The 16,895-nt window shown below is 35.0% G+C and overlaps 1 protein-coding gene across 1 annotated transcript in view; it reads left to right on the forward strand.

The window, feature by feature from the left end:
* Positions 1 to 16,895, forward strand: part of Gyc88E (Guanylyl cyclase at 88E) — a 147,724-nt gene that overhangs the window by 113,700 nt on the left and 17,129 nt on the right. The window contains exons 8-9 of the mRNA XM_090414302.1: positions 9,872 to 10,018; positions 14,574 to 14,730. Coding sequence (XP_090270428.1) covers positions 9,872 to 10,018; positions 14,574 to 14,730 — 304 coding nt within the window. The remainder of the gene's footprint in view (positions 1 to 9,871; positions 10,019 to 14,573; positions 14,731 to 16,895) is intronic.

Raw genomic sequence — 16,895 nt, forward strand, 5'->3', positions numbered from 1 at the left:
AATATTATTTATTTATAAATCACTAGAACATTAATCGTCCGTCGCTCGGATGCATTAGATTTAGATCATCTCTAAATACAGAACGACAGAAAGAAAAAGATAGCGCCATACTCACCCACATAATTATTAAAAAGAATATATTCAGGAGAGCTAGTATGAGCGCGGGAATTGGCATGTGTATTCTGGAAAGCATTGTTGATGATTCGAACAAATCACCAACAATATTAACTATAACAGTTGTATATCCAATAATGATAGAAGCGATAATGATAAAAATAGCTGTTTTGACACAATGGAAATATGACTGAGCTACCAAATTTTCCTGTCTGCTCTACACAGGATTTAAATGTATTGGAGGAACTTCTTTCAGCCGTTAAAACGCTTCTAAATTCTTCTGACGACAGGGAACATCCTCCGAGCGAGGAAAAAGACACAAACATCCGAACTGCGTTGAATTTATATTACAAATATAGACACGAAAATATGGGACACGATAGGTGTTTGAAAAATTTAGGAAAACTAAATATATTAGAGAATACGAGCTACTCTCTGGCGAAGGTGTGCTTTTGGGAAAACATCGCCGACGTGAAAATTGCTGGAGAAGTTCTAATGTGCATACTACGCGTGGATAGCTGCACTCGTCTTCGAGAACAAGAACATGTTTATCCCAGCAAAATAACGGAACTCTGGGCGTGGTCTGGGCATGATGATCCTAATAAAAGAATCGTGCGAGACTCTCCTTTGTCCTATTTCCTCCGCGTGGCTAATTTCAACAAGGTCAGGGTTGTTGACAGCTTCTCTCTATACACGTTTGAGCTCTACGACACGCCTATACCGGCCGCTACGCTGCTTTTACTGGTGAGGTATGGAATTAGTCGGATGTACTTATCTGTCAATCATCAACCGGTGCACGTATGGACATTCGTGTTGTACTTCATGGAAGATCTCATCCGGCTTCAACTCGGTGATGCTGAAGATGAAGTTATCGATCGTTTTCAGGAAAAAGTGAAGTGTGCTCAAATTATTCTTGGTGTAATTCCTCAGCTCTCTCTAACATTACTGCAAAATTTAATCAATCAAAATAGCAGACATCATCAAGTCGTTCGACGGAAGGATTTGAATTTTCCTGCCAGACGGTTCGTTGATGTGGCATTTCCTTGGTTGCCATTGCTGAAACAACGATGCTTGAATCCGTCCGATCTCGCTCATCTTTGTCGCTGTAAAGTCAGAAGCTGTCTTTACAGAAACTATCAGCTTCCTCAGGGTATCCGACAGCTTCCTCTTCCTCGAGTTATTAGAAAATATGTTGACCTTATGCGGGACTGAAACTCCGCAACGTCTTTTTATTTTAACTTGATAATTAAAACGTCTTATTCAAGACTTCTTAACGGCAAAAGAAACACATTTGTATGAATTAAACCTACAAAAAAGCAACTTGCGTGTGACTTACTAGAGATTTAAATGCTAGTTCGAATCTTTCAGTAATGCTTTGTTCTTTTCTTTCAATTAATTCTACTTTTTCGCATAATTTCTCATTTTTTTGACATTGTATTATTTATTATTTGACACCTCCAGGGGGTCCAAAGACTCATCAAACGAGAGCGCCTACTCTACAACTCTCCGTCTCCACCAACCGCAACTACCTTCGTCATCTACACCAACGCCATCTACCGCCGACCATAACTACTAGTACTTTCACAGACAATCACAAACATCCATGGCGGAATTCGAATCCGCAGCCTTTTGGCTGGAGATCGGATACGCTAACCACTCGGCCAACCAGGCCGGCAATTTGATTACTTAAAACTGGATCCTTTACAACGCGTATTGGGTTCAAATATCTTTTAGTTGTCCCTGCTGACAGGTGAAATTTGGAATAAAATGACACGCAGGCTAAGTCGATAAAACAAACGAAACTTATTGTAAAGAGGGACAGCGCCCTAAAGTCAGTGAATTGCACTGAAAATTCGACAAATACTGAATTTCAGAAACTTCAGGTAGCCCTGAAGTTTCTGAATTGGTGTGCTCTTCACTTTTGTATACAGAGCAGAGAGCACCTACTATTTTTTTTCTCATATTTTTTGTATTAAATAAATCCTGTAACACCTTTTATTCCAGAGGAGATTAGCCCTACCATTTTGAAGACAGATAGGCAGCTACTCCCTCAATGAAGATTGAAAAGTAGCTGCCTATCTGTCTTCAAAATGGTAGGGCTAATCTCCTCATTTCCCCCCCCATCAAGATATCGATGGGAGGGGGGGGGGGAGAAAGGCAACTGCTACAATCTGGTAGCCATAAATCCTAGCACTTATGTTAATTAAGAAACCTGACATTACAGGAGAAACTGATCTTTACTAGGATCAAGATCAACTAACTCGAACTGGTAGAAGAAAGGCCAAGAAAATCTGTTCATACTCCCCCCTCCCCCATGTACCTCCCACCCACGAAGGGATAACTATAGTGCATTAGTATCCGGGGAGGACGTAGGATATTTTTTCCGTTTTTAATCTGTATTTTTAGCATTATTTATTATTTTTGTACTTTCGGAAACCTCCTCTAGGGACCATGTTCAAACCACGTCAGGCCTCCAATAAGCGTGGGCCTGATCTTACACCTGGCGATGAAATTCATCTCCACCTAAAAACAATTCAAATATTCGAACCCTCATCCAGTTGGTTGGAGAGCAGATATGCTAACCACTTGGACAAATTAAAGCCAGCAAAACTTTAAGCTCATACTGGGGCACGAACCGAAATTCTTTCCTGAACTTGCTAAACTGGATTAGTTTTATTTATTTATTTGCAACGAATGTCATATCAAATCAAAACTATGATTGGGGAAATGAATTATTCTGCGCTTTGTACAAAACTGAAAACATGTTTTTGGTTTGTTATAAACTTTTAAATTCAGGTTTCTATTGCACGTTCAGTACATTAGCTTTTGTAAAACAGACGTTATATACAAGATAACACATCATTTTTATATTCGAAATTATCTATTCATTTCAATTAGGAACTAAACTTTGCGCTTTAAATCAGTTATAATCCTTAGGTTGGTACAACCTTACGTCACAAACTTAATTGCCAGTGAAAATTTCAAAGAAATCTTTTACATTCACAAACTTTTTTTTATGATAAAATGGTAACTCGTTTAATCTTTCCAGAAATCGAATTATTTTTCAATAGAGTAAAGACGAAAGCTTAAATTTCAGATATTCTCTAAGAAAATGAATATACGCAGTTATTATGCACTCGCCAATCTTTTCATTTGGCGCAAGAATTCGCTAAGCAGGCTTTTAAGTTCCAAAAGAAACAGAAGTGAATCTGCTTCCTTACATTTCAAGGTACGCCACTTATTAAATCCATCTGCGACTTTTTTTCTTTTTCTTTTTTGTTTTAAATCAAGAATGGTGCAAAGTGCTCTGAGAGTAGTGAAATATCCTCATAAGCCTATGCGTTAAAACATTTCGTGCATTACCGTCTTGAATATCCATGCAGAAAATTTTATTTAGACTTGTATACGAAGTTTTAATTTCGATAGAAAAAAGTTAAATTTGAAAGTAGCTGCCATGAGATTTTCTTTATGGACGATACGTTTATTATAAACGAAGACTGAAGTGCGCGGGCGTGCACATTCACCCAAAAGAAAGGAGGAAAAAAAACACTGGATTACTCAACTGCAATAGTCGCATTTTTATTAATGAAGATATCTTACTGCAGATGAATGTTTTTTTTTTTTTTTGTGTGTGTGTGGAATCTCTCTAATACGCACACGGATATTATCAACACTTAAAGAACACCTTTTTTTCTCACGTTATATTTAAGTATTTTTCTGTTCCAAGCAATTTGTGCTTAAAAACAGAAAATTCCCTACGAATTTTCAAATCTTACGTAAAACGTTTAGGTACATATTTTTAGGATTTAATATTTGGAAACCACAAAAGTTATGTACGTGTTTAATTTTCTATACTTTGTCAACTGAGAATTTTTGCACAAAAACCTCTAAAGCGAAAGGTACTCATAACTCGAAATGAGCAAAGTTAGCTGTTGAACTTTCGAGGAAATCAAATTTTGGATCCAAACAGAGTGCGTTTTTTTCAGAATCAAGCTGAAAAACACAAGCAAAATTTGATAGGCCGAATAGTGCAAATTTGTATGACAAACACATCTGATCTTTACATATGAAATGAGTGAATCATGTGACATTTTCCCGTAAAACTCCATAAGAGACTGAACGATGAATATATGGTTTAAAATCTTTGTGTACATTCTGCTAATAGGAGATCCATCTACCCAAACTTTTCAGTGATCACACGTTGTTAAAATGCCTTCTTTATTATATATAACTTACGTTATTTCTTTGAGGATTCCTCTTGGTCTTTATATTTTTCATTTATGTTTAAGTAAAAAAAGAGGTTTCCTCTATGCTACTCCTTAACATGCTGCCTTTCCCACATTATTCTATAAAATCGATAGGTAACTATTGTGATACATTTTGGAGATCGCATATCTAAAAACTGTATCGAAATATATCAGATAACAGCTTCAGGAAGGCAGATAACGAAGAAAACTTCACTCGGATGTTAGTATTTATTTCTCTCAACATTTTAATGGTATGCCATTTTCCGGTAAATGAATCGTGAGATGGAATACGAATGCGAAATCAATATGATACTCAAAAAATATAACAACATAAAGAAGATATCATCATGGTTTAGTGCTCTTTTAATACTCTTTTTTAGATGTAGAGCGAACGTGTTATCTGAATCGTCACAAAACAGAAACACGAGGAAGCAGGATGCCACATCCGGGTATACGTTTCCTTTGTTTCCACTACATTAGCTTGCAGATGCAGTTCATAGAAACAAAGTAACGAACGAATAAAGTATCAAAAGTGATCGAATATTTATTATTGAGTATTCCAGTAGGAACTTTCCATACATCGAAGGTTCAATAGGTATACTAGAACTTGTCTCATTTCTTCCTTTGAAATTACACGATATGAATTCAAGAGATGAGAACAAGGAGAATTTCTACTATTCATATCGCCGAACTTAACACGGCTTTCCTTATCCGAATCTCCTATCTGTCTCTTAACCGACCTGTTCGACACCTGGTGCGCAGTATATACATTTTGGTCACTCTTTTTATAGATCAGAATACAACGCAGATCTCATTTTAGCGTGCACTATTTTGTGTATGAAATGACTGAATATTTTTTAACATGTAAGAAACCTTACAAGATAAGAAAACAATCTACGATATATATTTTTTTCTCTCTTCAAATGCCTTGGCAGAACGCCAACACATCTGCTCACTAAGGCATTTATTACGCACAATTCTAAACTATTTAAATTATATAGAACTGCAGAATATTTAAGTTCACAGAATAAAGGGCTACAGGATTGCTCTAAGGTACAGTATTCATACGTTTTCGAGACAAGCCATACGTCATAAGACATCTTTAAAAAAAGTAACAAGAAATAGCAGGAAATACAGAGAAGTAAAAGCGCGAGATAAGATGACTAAATGGAAGAACTGCTTTCGCTGTCAGCAACTAGATTGCTCCTGATCGTAGCTTGAGATTAACTCGGCTGACCTTTTTATTGCATTAGAAATATCTTTTTTTATCTAAATACAGTTTACTTTAAGTAAACTGTAGAGTAACATGACATGACATTTATTTTTAGAAATTTATTTTTAGATGAAAGTAGATGATTTAATATAATTATGTGCACTGAATACAATATACAGGGTGTTCGGGATAAATTTGACATATTTATAATTAATTATATTTTTCCGTAAGTTACATGTATTAACACACACTTCTCTTCATTTAAAAGTTTGGACCCTTCTTCATTCATATACAAGATGTCAGAAAGGAGGGATAGCTGGAACCCACCTGAATCATGGAAGAGAATAACTTGTATCATGATGATTCGTGCCCGCCATCAAAATAAGGATATTACGACTGCTGCCCAATGCTCCCTGAATACAGTAAAAACAATCAGGCATGAACTAGAGACTTGCAATGGTGACTACGAGGATGTAGCAAGAAGAAAGATCCCTAGCAGACGATCTGATTGCGTTCGTACAGCAGAATTCCTCGCAAATCTGCAGGAACAGGTGTTGAAGAACCCTGGCATTGGAATTCGGGCTTTGTTCGTGGAGTTGCTAACTGTAGTCAAGCCCTGGATAACAAGGGTAGCCAATGGTAGGCCGTATGTATGGCAGCAGGATTCGGCCCCTTGCCACACCTCTGGGAAAAGTCAAAAATGGTTGTCTGAAAATTTCTACGACTTCACCAGTCCAAATGTTTGGCCTCCAAACTCCCCAGACCTTAACCCCATGGATTATTTTGTATGGGGCGCAGTTGAAAAAGACACCAATCGCACTTCCAGTAATACAAAAGCCCAGTTAATGGATAAAATTAAAACAGTTTTTGCGGCCCTTCCCAGGGAGACTGTAGCATCAGCTTGTTCGAGGTTCCGAAGCAGAATTGAAGCTGTGATCGATGCTAATGGTGGTTATTTTGAGTAAATCTTGTTGATAGTATTGTAATTAACTCTGCCTGTAATGTTTTTTTGTCAATTCATTAAATTTAATAGATACAAAGAAGATTTTCTTTTTCCTTACGAAACTGTCAAATTTATCCCGAACACCCTGTATATAATATACAGTATAACTCCATTACCGACAGCTCCAGTATTACGTCATCACACACACGACACGTGTAAATGTCACTGATCAGTCAGCATCATTCATACGCGGTGATCATCTTGTGGAATCCGAAATCTCAGAGATCAGGTTTAATTCTTGCAACCTGATCTCTGAGATTTCGGATTCCACAAGATGATCATCGCGTATGAACGATATTGATTGATAAGCCTCGAGAGAGGATTTCGATCCTTGCAATCTGAACACTCAAAAAAGCAATCAAAACGAGGCGAACATGAACTAATTTTGAAAACGCTAACAAATGTTTAATTATGCTCATTCTGTTATCGAAAAAAAATGAACTTACTGGGTAAGTTATAAAAAAATTAACTTTCTTTATATGAACATTTGTCTAATTCTTCTGTCTGTGTTATTCGATGCTTGCAAAATTAAAATGTTGAATTAACATAATTTTACCTGGACAAGTTGCGAGAATAAACTAGTTTGAGAGTTCAGCTCTGCTTAATGATAGAACTTGGTTCTTCTAAGTATTTCATTGTTTGTAATTTAGATGAGATTTCTAGGATCAGGAATGAAGACTGAAATTTGAGACAAGTGCTGGCTAAAGTTTTCGTCTAAATATGGAGTGAGGATGTGAAAGAACTGCACAATTTTGGGGAGCGTAGGAATGGTCCTCCCTTATTTTTTACTCCTGCTCCATTTCCTTTGCCTTAGTTTAAGATTGACAAGTTGTTGCTTTCGGGAGGCTGCCCACGAACAGATAAAAGTTTGTGGTCAACCTAAAAGTCCGCCTAAATTTATAGTTTCCATAATTATAATGGAGAAGATGTCAGAGCGGCGTTTTATTTATTTTTCTTTTTGAACGATCAATCCAATGAAAACGCTATTTCCAATCTGCGCTGCATGGATCATTTAAACCTTAATTACTTACTAGATTCCATTTAAATTTTCTCATCACAGTATATCGGTTTACTTATAAAATTAGCGTATATAATTTCTCTTAGCGATCGTAGAAATATGCCATTATTACTCCCTCCCTTCTCTCGACCTTCTTGTAATCGGCCTCGATATAGAACCGCTAGACATTCGCATCAGCATGAGGAATTCTAGTTAGAAAGTGCTGTTCATATCTGTGGTATTAACTCATCGATTGCTGATGCATTTCTGTGGATGTGTTGCCTGCAATCAATACTTAGTCTGGCAAGTATAAAGAAAACTTTCTCTGGCTGCTTGGGATAGTTTTGGCCTACGTGGATTCCAATAAGAAATTTGTTGGAATCCACGTGGGCCACAGTTTAGAAACACTTTTTCTATGTGAGCTTGTTGCTCAGTTTCGTTTGCCTTAGTCGAAGTAAGTTGAAAATGAACAAGGTAAAATCTAGTTTTCAAAGTTTAGTTTCTTTGGATGTGTTGGAAGGTATTTTAATGAGCACAAGAGCGAAGTTATAACTATAGAATTGGTCACTTAAGGCGGTGTTCACACTTCAAGAAAAGCAGGTACCAAGCCACGAGAACTGTCAATGTTATGAGACAGGCTCTTACACTAACATCACCCTCAGGCGATCATGTATCGTAATACCTCCTACTAAGACGCAGTTATCCCATTATTTTATGATGGAATAAAATTTTTATACGGTTTGAAAAACAAGAGAAACAGGTGCAGAGTTCAGTCTGTCTAGTATTCGGTCTAGTCAGCTTTCAGAAGAGATGCAAAGGCTCAAATGTATGCAAGTCACTGCTAATTCCTTCGAAGGAGATAATAATTAGAGGTAATGAGGAGTTTGATAATTAGCTTTTGTATTAAGTTAGACTTCACGCCCGTTTTACTTTTGATTACATATGTGTAGAAAATTAGTTCTATCTTAGTTTCCGTGATGATCAGAATGGTTTTCTTATCGTATAATTTAGATGATCGGTGAAGAACGATAAATCAGTTTCCGTGAGTGAGGGTAATAACTTTTTTCACTCAATATATAACTACGCGTACTAATTAAACTGCCGTTTCGAGATTCTATCGATGGGTCGGTCAGTTGGTTTTAGTGCTGCAGCTAAAATCATGATACATCGTTGTGCTGTGGCTATCAACGGCTGTATTTTCAGTTCTGATTTGAATTTTTTTTTTTAAAAAAAAAAACGATCTTCAACTAACTGACTCGATGCCGACGACATATGCTTCGCGGTTAGAAAGACCCGAGTTCGAATTTCGCGTAGGACTAAATTAGCATTTTTTTTATTGTATTCGTATAGGATTTCTCCCATTCCTCCACCGTCCCTAGGGACTGGTTGAGCCCACCTAGTGAGGGACTAAGTATGTATTTTATGGTTGTGGATCCGTATATGTCAAGGGGCCGGTTTATCTGTTCTGAGGGACGAAAAACCCGAGTTTCTGGGTGAAAAACTCTCTACCTCCTTACGAGACCGGCTAACTCACCTTTAGTCTTCACGTCATGGACAGGAATTGAACTCAGGTCTTTCCGACCAAAGGGCTTCATCTACACCGACTGATCAGAAAGACATTTTTAAAATCCTGTGTAGGATGAAAACCTTCATCTGGGATTTGTATGTTAAGATGAATTATCCAGTCTCAGAGTAAAACTGGAGAGAAAATAGCCAGTGAACAGCTACATTTATCTGCCAATCAGGCAGATAAATACAGCTTTTATCTGCCTGATCATAATTCGGAAGAATAATCCAAAACGAAGGTCAGTTAGTCGGTTTCATTCGGTGATGCAAACGCTTTTCGTCCTGCAAAAGTCAAACCGGAGGGGAAACAAATGCAATTTTCTGGCATAATAATATTAGTCGTTTGGACGTAATTTCAATAGCCCCACTATGCTTCTAATATCGGTAATCGTAGTCAATAATGTGGTACTATAAAACGAATCCTAAACAGGTATACCTCAATTAGCATTTTTAATTCGTCACCAGCGTCAGTTATGTTAATTTATTCCAGAAGTTCTGCAAACTTAACGTAAATAAGTTGCGATAGCAGCAACGCACATCGGAAATTTCCACGAAAGGGGAGAGCAAGAATTCTGCACTGATAACGATTCATGCTTAGTTGATAAGAAATTATCAATGACTTTACGTATAAGAAGCATTAAGTCACGAACCTTGTGAAGACTAATTTTTATTAATGTTTTACTTGAACAAACGAGAAAATGCTTTTCATTGTTCTTTTGTTTTCCCCACAGTATTTTGAGTCGGTGACGATCCTCTTCAGCGATGTCGTAACTTTCACGGAGATCTGCAGCCGCATAACCCCAATGCAAGTGGTATCGATGTTGAATTCCATGTACAGCATGTTTGACCAGCTAACGGAAAAACACGGCGTGTATAAGGTAAATATGTTCGCCCGCTGTTTAACAAAATTTATAAATTTTCTCTCCATCAAATCCTCAAAATGGGAGATCGTACACCTCTAAACAACAAATCAGTTAGCACTGTGTTATCTTAAATTAGATATCTAAAAGCCAATTAGCCTGCCTATTCTGACCTATTAAAATAAACTGTGATTATTATTTTACTTTAACAACCAATCAAAAAAATCCCTATTTTTGACACCTTTTTTAAACCCATAGTCAGTTTGTTCCTTGATATTAATGTATTCATGTAGAGTCTACTTCTGTTAATTCTTTGCCCGACTTATAGTTTATCTTATCTTTAATTCTTTAAACAAATTACGGCTGTCTTCTTTCTTTATCGAAGTTTTTGCTTTCAAGTAGTCAATAGATGATATGAACTTCATTAGATATTTAGTATTACTAATTATGATCATCACATCAACTGTTGGTTACTCGAGAGTAAAAAAAAAAAATCAACATGAGAGAAGTTTTTTGTGAAGGACCAAAGCATAAAATATGTCAAGCAAAGAATCATCAGGAGTAAGCTGTGAATAAATACATGAATATAAAGTTGCAATACTCATCACAGCGGCTTAATAACTGTTTACCAAAAATAGGATTTTTCTTACTGGCTGTAAGCACTCACTCACTAATGTAAGCATTTTTATTTTAATTTATTTTGCCACAAGAGGTCAGGCCAGGTAGGTTAATTAGTTTTAGACGTCAGGTAGCTTAAAATAGAACCATGTTAGATTACTTTATTTTGGTGTATACATTTCTGATGATGACCTCGATATGAAGGTAGAAATGAAGAATTATATTATTAGATTTATCTCAAACGGTAAAGTCCATAAATCTAATATGAGAATTTGGATGCTTTTGATAATGAATTGCTGAACAACGCGTTGCATATTATTTAATCATATAGATTAGGCCATATTCCTCAGTGCATTTTTTTTTCTTCAACCACCTCGTTTTCGAGATCAACCAAAAGGACATGTGAAAGATAAAGCGCAAATTTACAGTAAAAGAAATGCATCGTTGAAAATGCTACTAAAAATCATATCAGAGAATGTTTTTTGCCTAATTTTGTATTCCTAATTAAAAAAACAGTGATTAACATTTTAATTAAACAACTTAAAAAGTTACAAAAATATTGTACAATATACGACTAAAACAGAATAGTAGTCATCCGCTTCTAACATGTTTGGCATCTTTTGCCGCCGTGTCTGGCAAAAGATGCAATTCCAAATGCCCTCCAACTTGATACGAGATTTTTTTTTTCAAAATGCTAATCTACTTTTTATATGCTTCCCTTCCTTTCATAGTTAATGTTTCTCACCACTAACTTGCTTTCATTCATTAAACAAAGGTAGAAAGAGTAATTCAATGTCGCATATTATTGTCAGGTATAGTCGTGATATCTCTAAAGCATTTGACCAGGTTTGGCGCACAAGCTTATTTAAGTTTTCCCATATGGTCTACGTGCTGACTTTTATAAGCCAGCTGCAATTTTTTGTGTGAATGCACACCACCTGTGCTGGATCTTTATCCTGAAATTGCGATTATTTTATAAGGCTATTCTTTCACGTGTTTCTTCTGTATACCAAGGCTCTCTCCATTCGACAAGGTTTGCGCTATACAAATCACAGAAGCTGCCAGAATATACATTTAGAAAATCCATTTTTTTTAAAATGTGATCTTCAAACCATTAACTAATGGAGTTCAGATAGCGTTAATTTCAATGATACTAAAACATAGCTCTGTTTTATTTCTAACAAATAAAAGCATTTTCTTCCATTTTTACTTTTGATGACACCTAAATCTGTAGAGAGATTTCTCTTCTTAGGATTACTTTAATTCCAACATCCAAAAAATAGGTTCCTTTTCGATCAAGGGTCTACTTTACTACTGAACAGTTATTAACTATATACAAGTCCGTCCACCGATCGAACAGTATTTTAACATTTGGGGAGATTCCCCTAACAGATTCTCCCTAAAATACTTAGTGCAGAATAGAGCAATTAGGTTGATCCATCCCTCAGCGATTCACCCCATTCCTCCGGAGAGATTTTCAGTTTCTGCTATTTGCATTTTATACAAATATTTCCATTGATAAGATCCTTAGAACTTGCACCATTTCACCGCCGTCATTTAAATCTGTTAAAACACGTTCCCGTTAACTGTTAAAATTCCCCTTCACAGTTCACTCCCATAACAAATTTTTCTTTTTTGTCTTCATTCGTTCCTTTTTAATACTCTACCTTATGTATTTCTTGAGGAGTACGATTTACAGATCCCTCAAATCTAATAAGTTTCTTCTTTTTCCTCGTCTTCCCATCTCTACGGTACTAACATCTACAGGTTGAACAACCTGTTTTGAATGGAATTGCCATAAAAATGTTTTTCGGGTTCTCTTGCATTGCATTTCGACCAATTTGTGATCATTTCGCACGTTTTGTTGCGGAAATACATCTGATAGCTGTGACTTTTAGAAGTCCAAACTGGGGCGGTAGTTTCAAAATTTCACATTTCAACATTATATCTCAGATATAATGTTGAAATTAATAATTGAAAATGATGTTGCAATATTATAAACAGATATAATACGTTGGCTTCATAACCCTAGTTGGTAATTTCAAAACCACGTGATAAAAATTCAACAATATTCTTTTGGCATTGCGGAATTTTGCGATTCAAAAATATTCATTATCTACAATGAAATCTGCTAATGCTGAGAATCTGCATTTCTCGTGTGGCTCTGTTGTTTTTCTGAGTTGCAGTGAAGTTTTCCACAGAAATGAGCAGAAGAAAAAGTTCAAGATCCATTAAGTGCTCATCAAGATGACGACGCTATGGAGTGTCTCCGTAGCATCATCACCTGGATCACCGATATTTTCCATTCGGTTTTAAAGTTTTGGTTCGAATCTGTGTAAGATATCAAGAACCTTGCATAAGGTATTTTCAACTAAAGGCTAGTGTCGCCAAGTAAGGTAGTTAGGTACGTTAAGTTGTAAGGTTAGTTGCTTCATAGCCTTAGTTGAGTCGATGATGCGTTTCGATTCTTATATACTCAATATGGCTGGAACTGCAGTTTCTATACAGTTTTCTGATTTGAGTTTCTTATTTGTTTAATCAAATAAGAAACTTGCATAATTCATCTGAAAAAAGATCTAAACTGAAACGATATCTGTGATGGAAAGATATTTATTAAGTCTTTATCGGATAAAGGCAAGTTAGATGACAAAATTTTTCTTCCCATAACATTTTTACTCTCTTGAAAACAGATAAACCGAAAACAGGAACATGTGCATGCTAAACAAATTCAAATGAAGAAAACAGTCTAAAAGGTTTCGACTTGTAAACAAATCTTATTAACAGAGAACCTAAGAATTTCTTACTAAAAACAATCTTCATCCATGGGGCTACTGCAGCATTCTTAACTCTGAACAACGAATAATGAGATTATGCTTGCAAAAATTTGAATTAGAAACCCAATTGACTTGGTCGAAATAGACCATTAACTGTAGACAGATGACTGGAAATTGACAAGAAGGAAATCTGAAACATTAATGAAAGAATTGGTAGATTCTTATAAATACACCGGAGAGGGGTTTTTAAATATTTTACAGCAATAAACAAATCGAATGTTTAGACATTCAATACAAAAAGTTTCAAAATCGAAAGATCTTACAATATTAGTTGCCTTCGTATTTGAAGTATTGCATTCAAAAGGCGCTAACAGAATGCATGTATGAATATATGTACAACATGCATGTTCGCTTTTTTTTTTATTAATACTATATATTTAGAGTTTGTATTATCTGAAAGTTGTTGTGAAATGTTGGCTGTCATCTGAGACTGAACAGAAACCCAAAATAATGTAGTGGCTTGTATTCAAGAGTTTTTTTACGTTTTTGCGAATGATTTAATTAATGGCATCCTTTGCAAGACTGTATCAGACTCAGATTCCACTTTAACTACTGGAGCGAGCTTTGTTTTCAAGCTGAAGGATTTTGAACTCTTTCATTTAAACTAAGAAATGTATTTTTAAAAGGTTGTTGAAAATGAAACGTACCTAAAGGTACTTTTGATTTGCAACAGCGAATAGTTGAATGTATTTTATTCTTGGATTTAATACATTCTCCAGTGACAAGCAGAGAAAGCTTTGAAATACACCATAAGACCAAAGTGGCTCTTAAACAACCACATGGTATAAAAAATAGAAGCAATCATCTTTCAAATGTAGTACTGAGGCAACTCTTTGGAATGTTAATTCTAAATAGGATGTGTGGTGCCAATGCTTAATTCGAAACAAGTGCATCCTTTCACTTGTTTATAATTAAGGATTGTTGAGTTTTGCAAAAATATCTGCATACATTAGGACGACATCTAAGAATCATAATTTTGAGTATTCGGGAAATCTTAACTCAAAACAGGACACAATCATCAGCTTTACGTTTTACAAATAAAGTTCGTGTTTGTTTTACAAAAATCTTCGAAGAATGTAAAGTAAACTTGGTTAATAAATATTTCTTGATATTTCCAACAGGTGGAGACCATAGGCGATGCATACATGGTGGTGTCTGGAGCTCCAGATCAGGTTCCACTCCATGCAGATAAAGTATGCGAGATGGCTCTTGACATGGTGGTTCTCATTGGAGATCTTAAGGATCCATCTACAGGTACCAGTCTCAGGATACGCGTAGGTGAGAAGGTATTGTAGTGTAGTTTCATGATAACTGAATATCGATTATATATAATGTCACTTTCCTCTTTTTTAACCTCATACAAGTCAATGTGTTAAACCGATTAAAAACAGTGCACTTAATCAGCTGAGTTAGTAACTCCATGCAGAAAAAAGAAAAACGAAATTTTTAAACCAACCACCCAATATAGTCCAGAGAGAGAGAAAACCTACTGAATCATTCCTACTGAATAATTCTTCCTAATCAATAATTCCTAATGAATCATTATAGACACCCGCTCAATTTCAAAAATATATTTTGCGTACTTATAAATGATTTAGGACAGTGCTTTCTGGAAAAAGAAAGAAGCAAAAAGAGCAAATAATTAGATGTTGATATGTGAGACTTGAGTGCATTAAAACTGCTTCCGACTTTTACTTTTTCCTGAAATTTATATACCAGTGCATGAGAAATTTCAACAATTTCGATTGCGGGCATTTCATAAGATTTTTAATGAATATCCCATTTTTCGCTAATTTCGTATATTGCAAAGCATGAAATTCAGGCATCGGTTAATACGCCGTTTTCAATTGCTTTTTAGATATGTGAAAAGTTATTAAAACAGCTTTTGTCATGAAATTCGTTAATATCATTCTGGAAAATACCCAAAGACGTGTTGCGTGTGTTTTTGTTTTATGTGTTCTTAAATAGTTCAATGAATACCATTAATGCATCGTCCCCATTACGCTTCATTGATTATAGTTTGTCTGGCGAGTAACATGCAAAATTCATGGATTGAATTTCAGTATTTTATTTTAAAATACGCCACTGGAAATTTGTCATCTCTGTCTTTTGTGTTAAGTGGAAGAAATAAAAATATTGTATAATTTTAGTAAGAAAAAAAAAGATGTCCTTAATTACTCAGCAATGTCTTATATTGCTACCAGAGATTTCTTACTTTATCAATTTCAATTTTTTTTTATTGCAATCATATAATGGTAGAGCAACCCAGTATTATAATTTAATGATCATCATAACGGTAATTATGGATGCAGACCATATTAGTCTGTTCCTGTCTCATTATCCATCTAATATCGTTTTCTGAGGTCTCCCCGGCCTTCTCTTTTCAGTTGGTCTATATTTTATTATTTGTTTAACATATCGGCATTTGCCATTCGGTTTTCGTGTTCTATCCAATTTTATTTGTAATTGTTTAGGTTTTTTTTTTCTATTTTATTTTTAGTTATTTTAAAATATCTTCGTTCCTTTTTTAGTCTAATAATGTGTATTTTGAAGTTCTTATGAATCTCACTTCACTTGTTTTTATTCTTTGTTTATCCTGTTTGTTTATTTGTTCAAATTTCGCTGCCAAATAATAATGTGGGCGCTGCTAAAGTATCGTATATTTTCAAGCGTGTTTCTTTTTGTATAATATTTGCATAATATTTGGGTTGAGTGTTCTATTTATCAGGCCTATAATCTTTAAAAATTTAGAAGTTTTTAATTTTGTCCTTTTCTCCTTCATATGATATTTCACATCCAAGATAACTGAAGGTATTTATCTGTTCTGTTATTTTATTATTAATAACTATTTTGCTTCTAACTGGAGTTTGTCCGCAAAATGCCATTGTTTTAGTTTTATCAATGGAAATTTTCATTCCAAACTGTTCTACTATAATGTTTAAATTATACATTGCACTTTGTAAATTGTCTTCTTTATCTGATATTATTACCTGATCATCTGCAAATAATAGCGTATTTATTTTGTTATTCCGGGAAATTTCTATACCTTGATTGTTTAAGGTGTTCCACTGTATTAATATTTCATTAATGTAAATATTGAAAAGTGTTGGAGACATAGGGCATCCCTGTCTTACTCCTTGGTTTATAGATTGTTTTTCAGACAACTTTTCATGTATTTTTATTTTTATTTCATTATCTTTGTATATATTCAATATTGCATGTAGTAAACTATTAGGTATATTTATTCTTTGTAATATATCAAACAGTATATATCTTTTTACTTTGTCAAATGCTTTTTCGTAATCTATAAACAAAAGATGAGTTTCCAAATTAAATTCTCTTCTTTTTCTGTAAGTAATTTTAAGCAGAAAGCTGCATCCATTGTAGAACGTCCTTTTCTAAATCCATTTTGACATTCCAATAATATTTGTTCACTGTATATT

Source organism: Typopeltis vanoorti, chromosome 25, assembly GCF_054136105.1.
Source record: "Typopeltis vanoorti isolate ZY-2024b chromosome 25, IOZ_Tvanoo_1.0, whole genome shotgun sequence".
Taxonomy (NCBI): domain Eukaryota; kingdom Metazoa; phylum Arthropoda; class Arachnida; order Uropygi; family Thelyphonidae; genus Typopeltis; species Typopeltis vanoorti.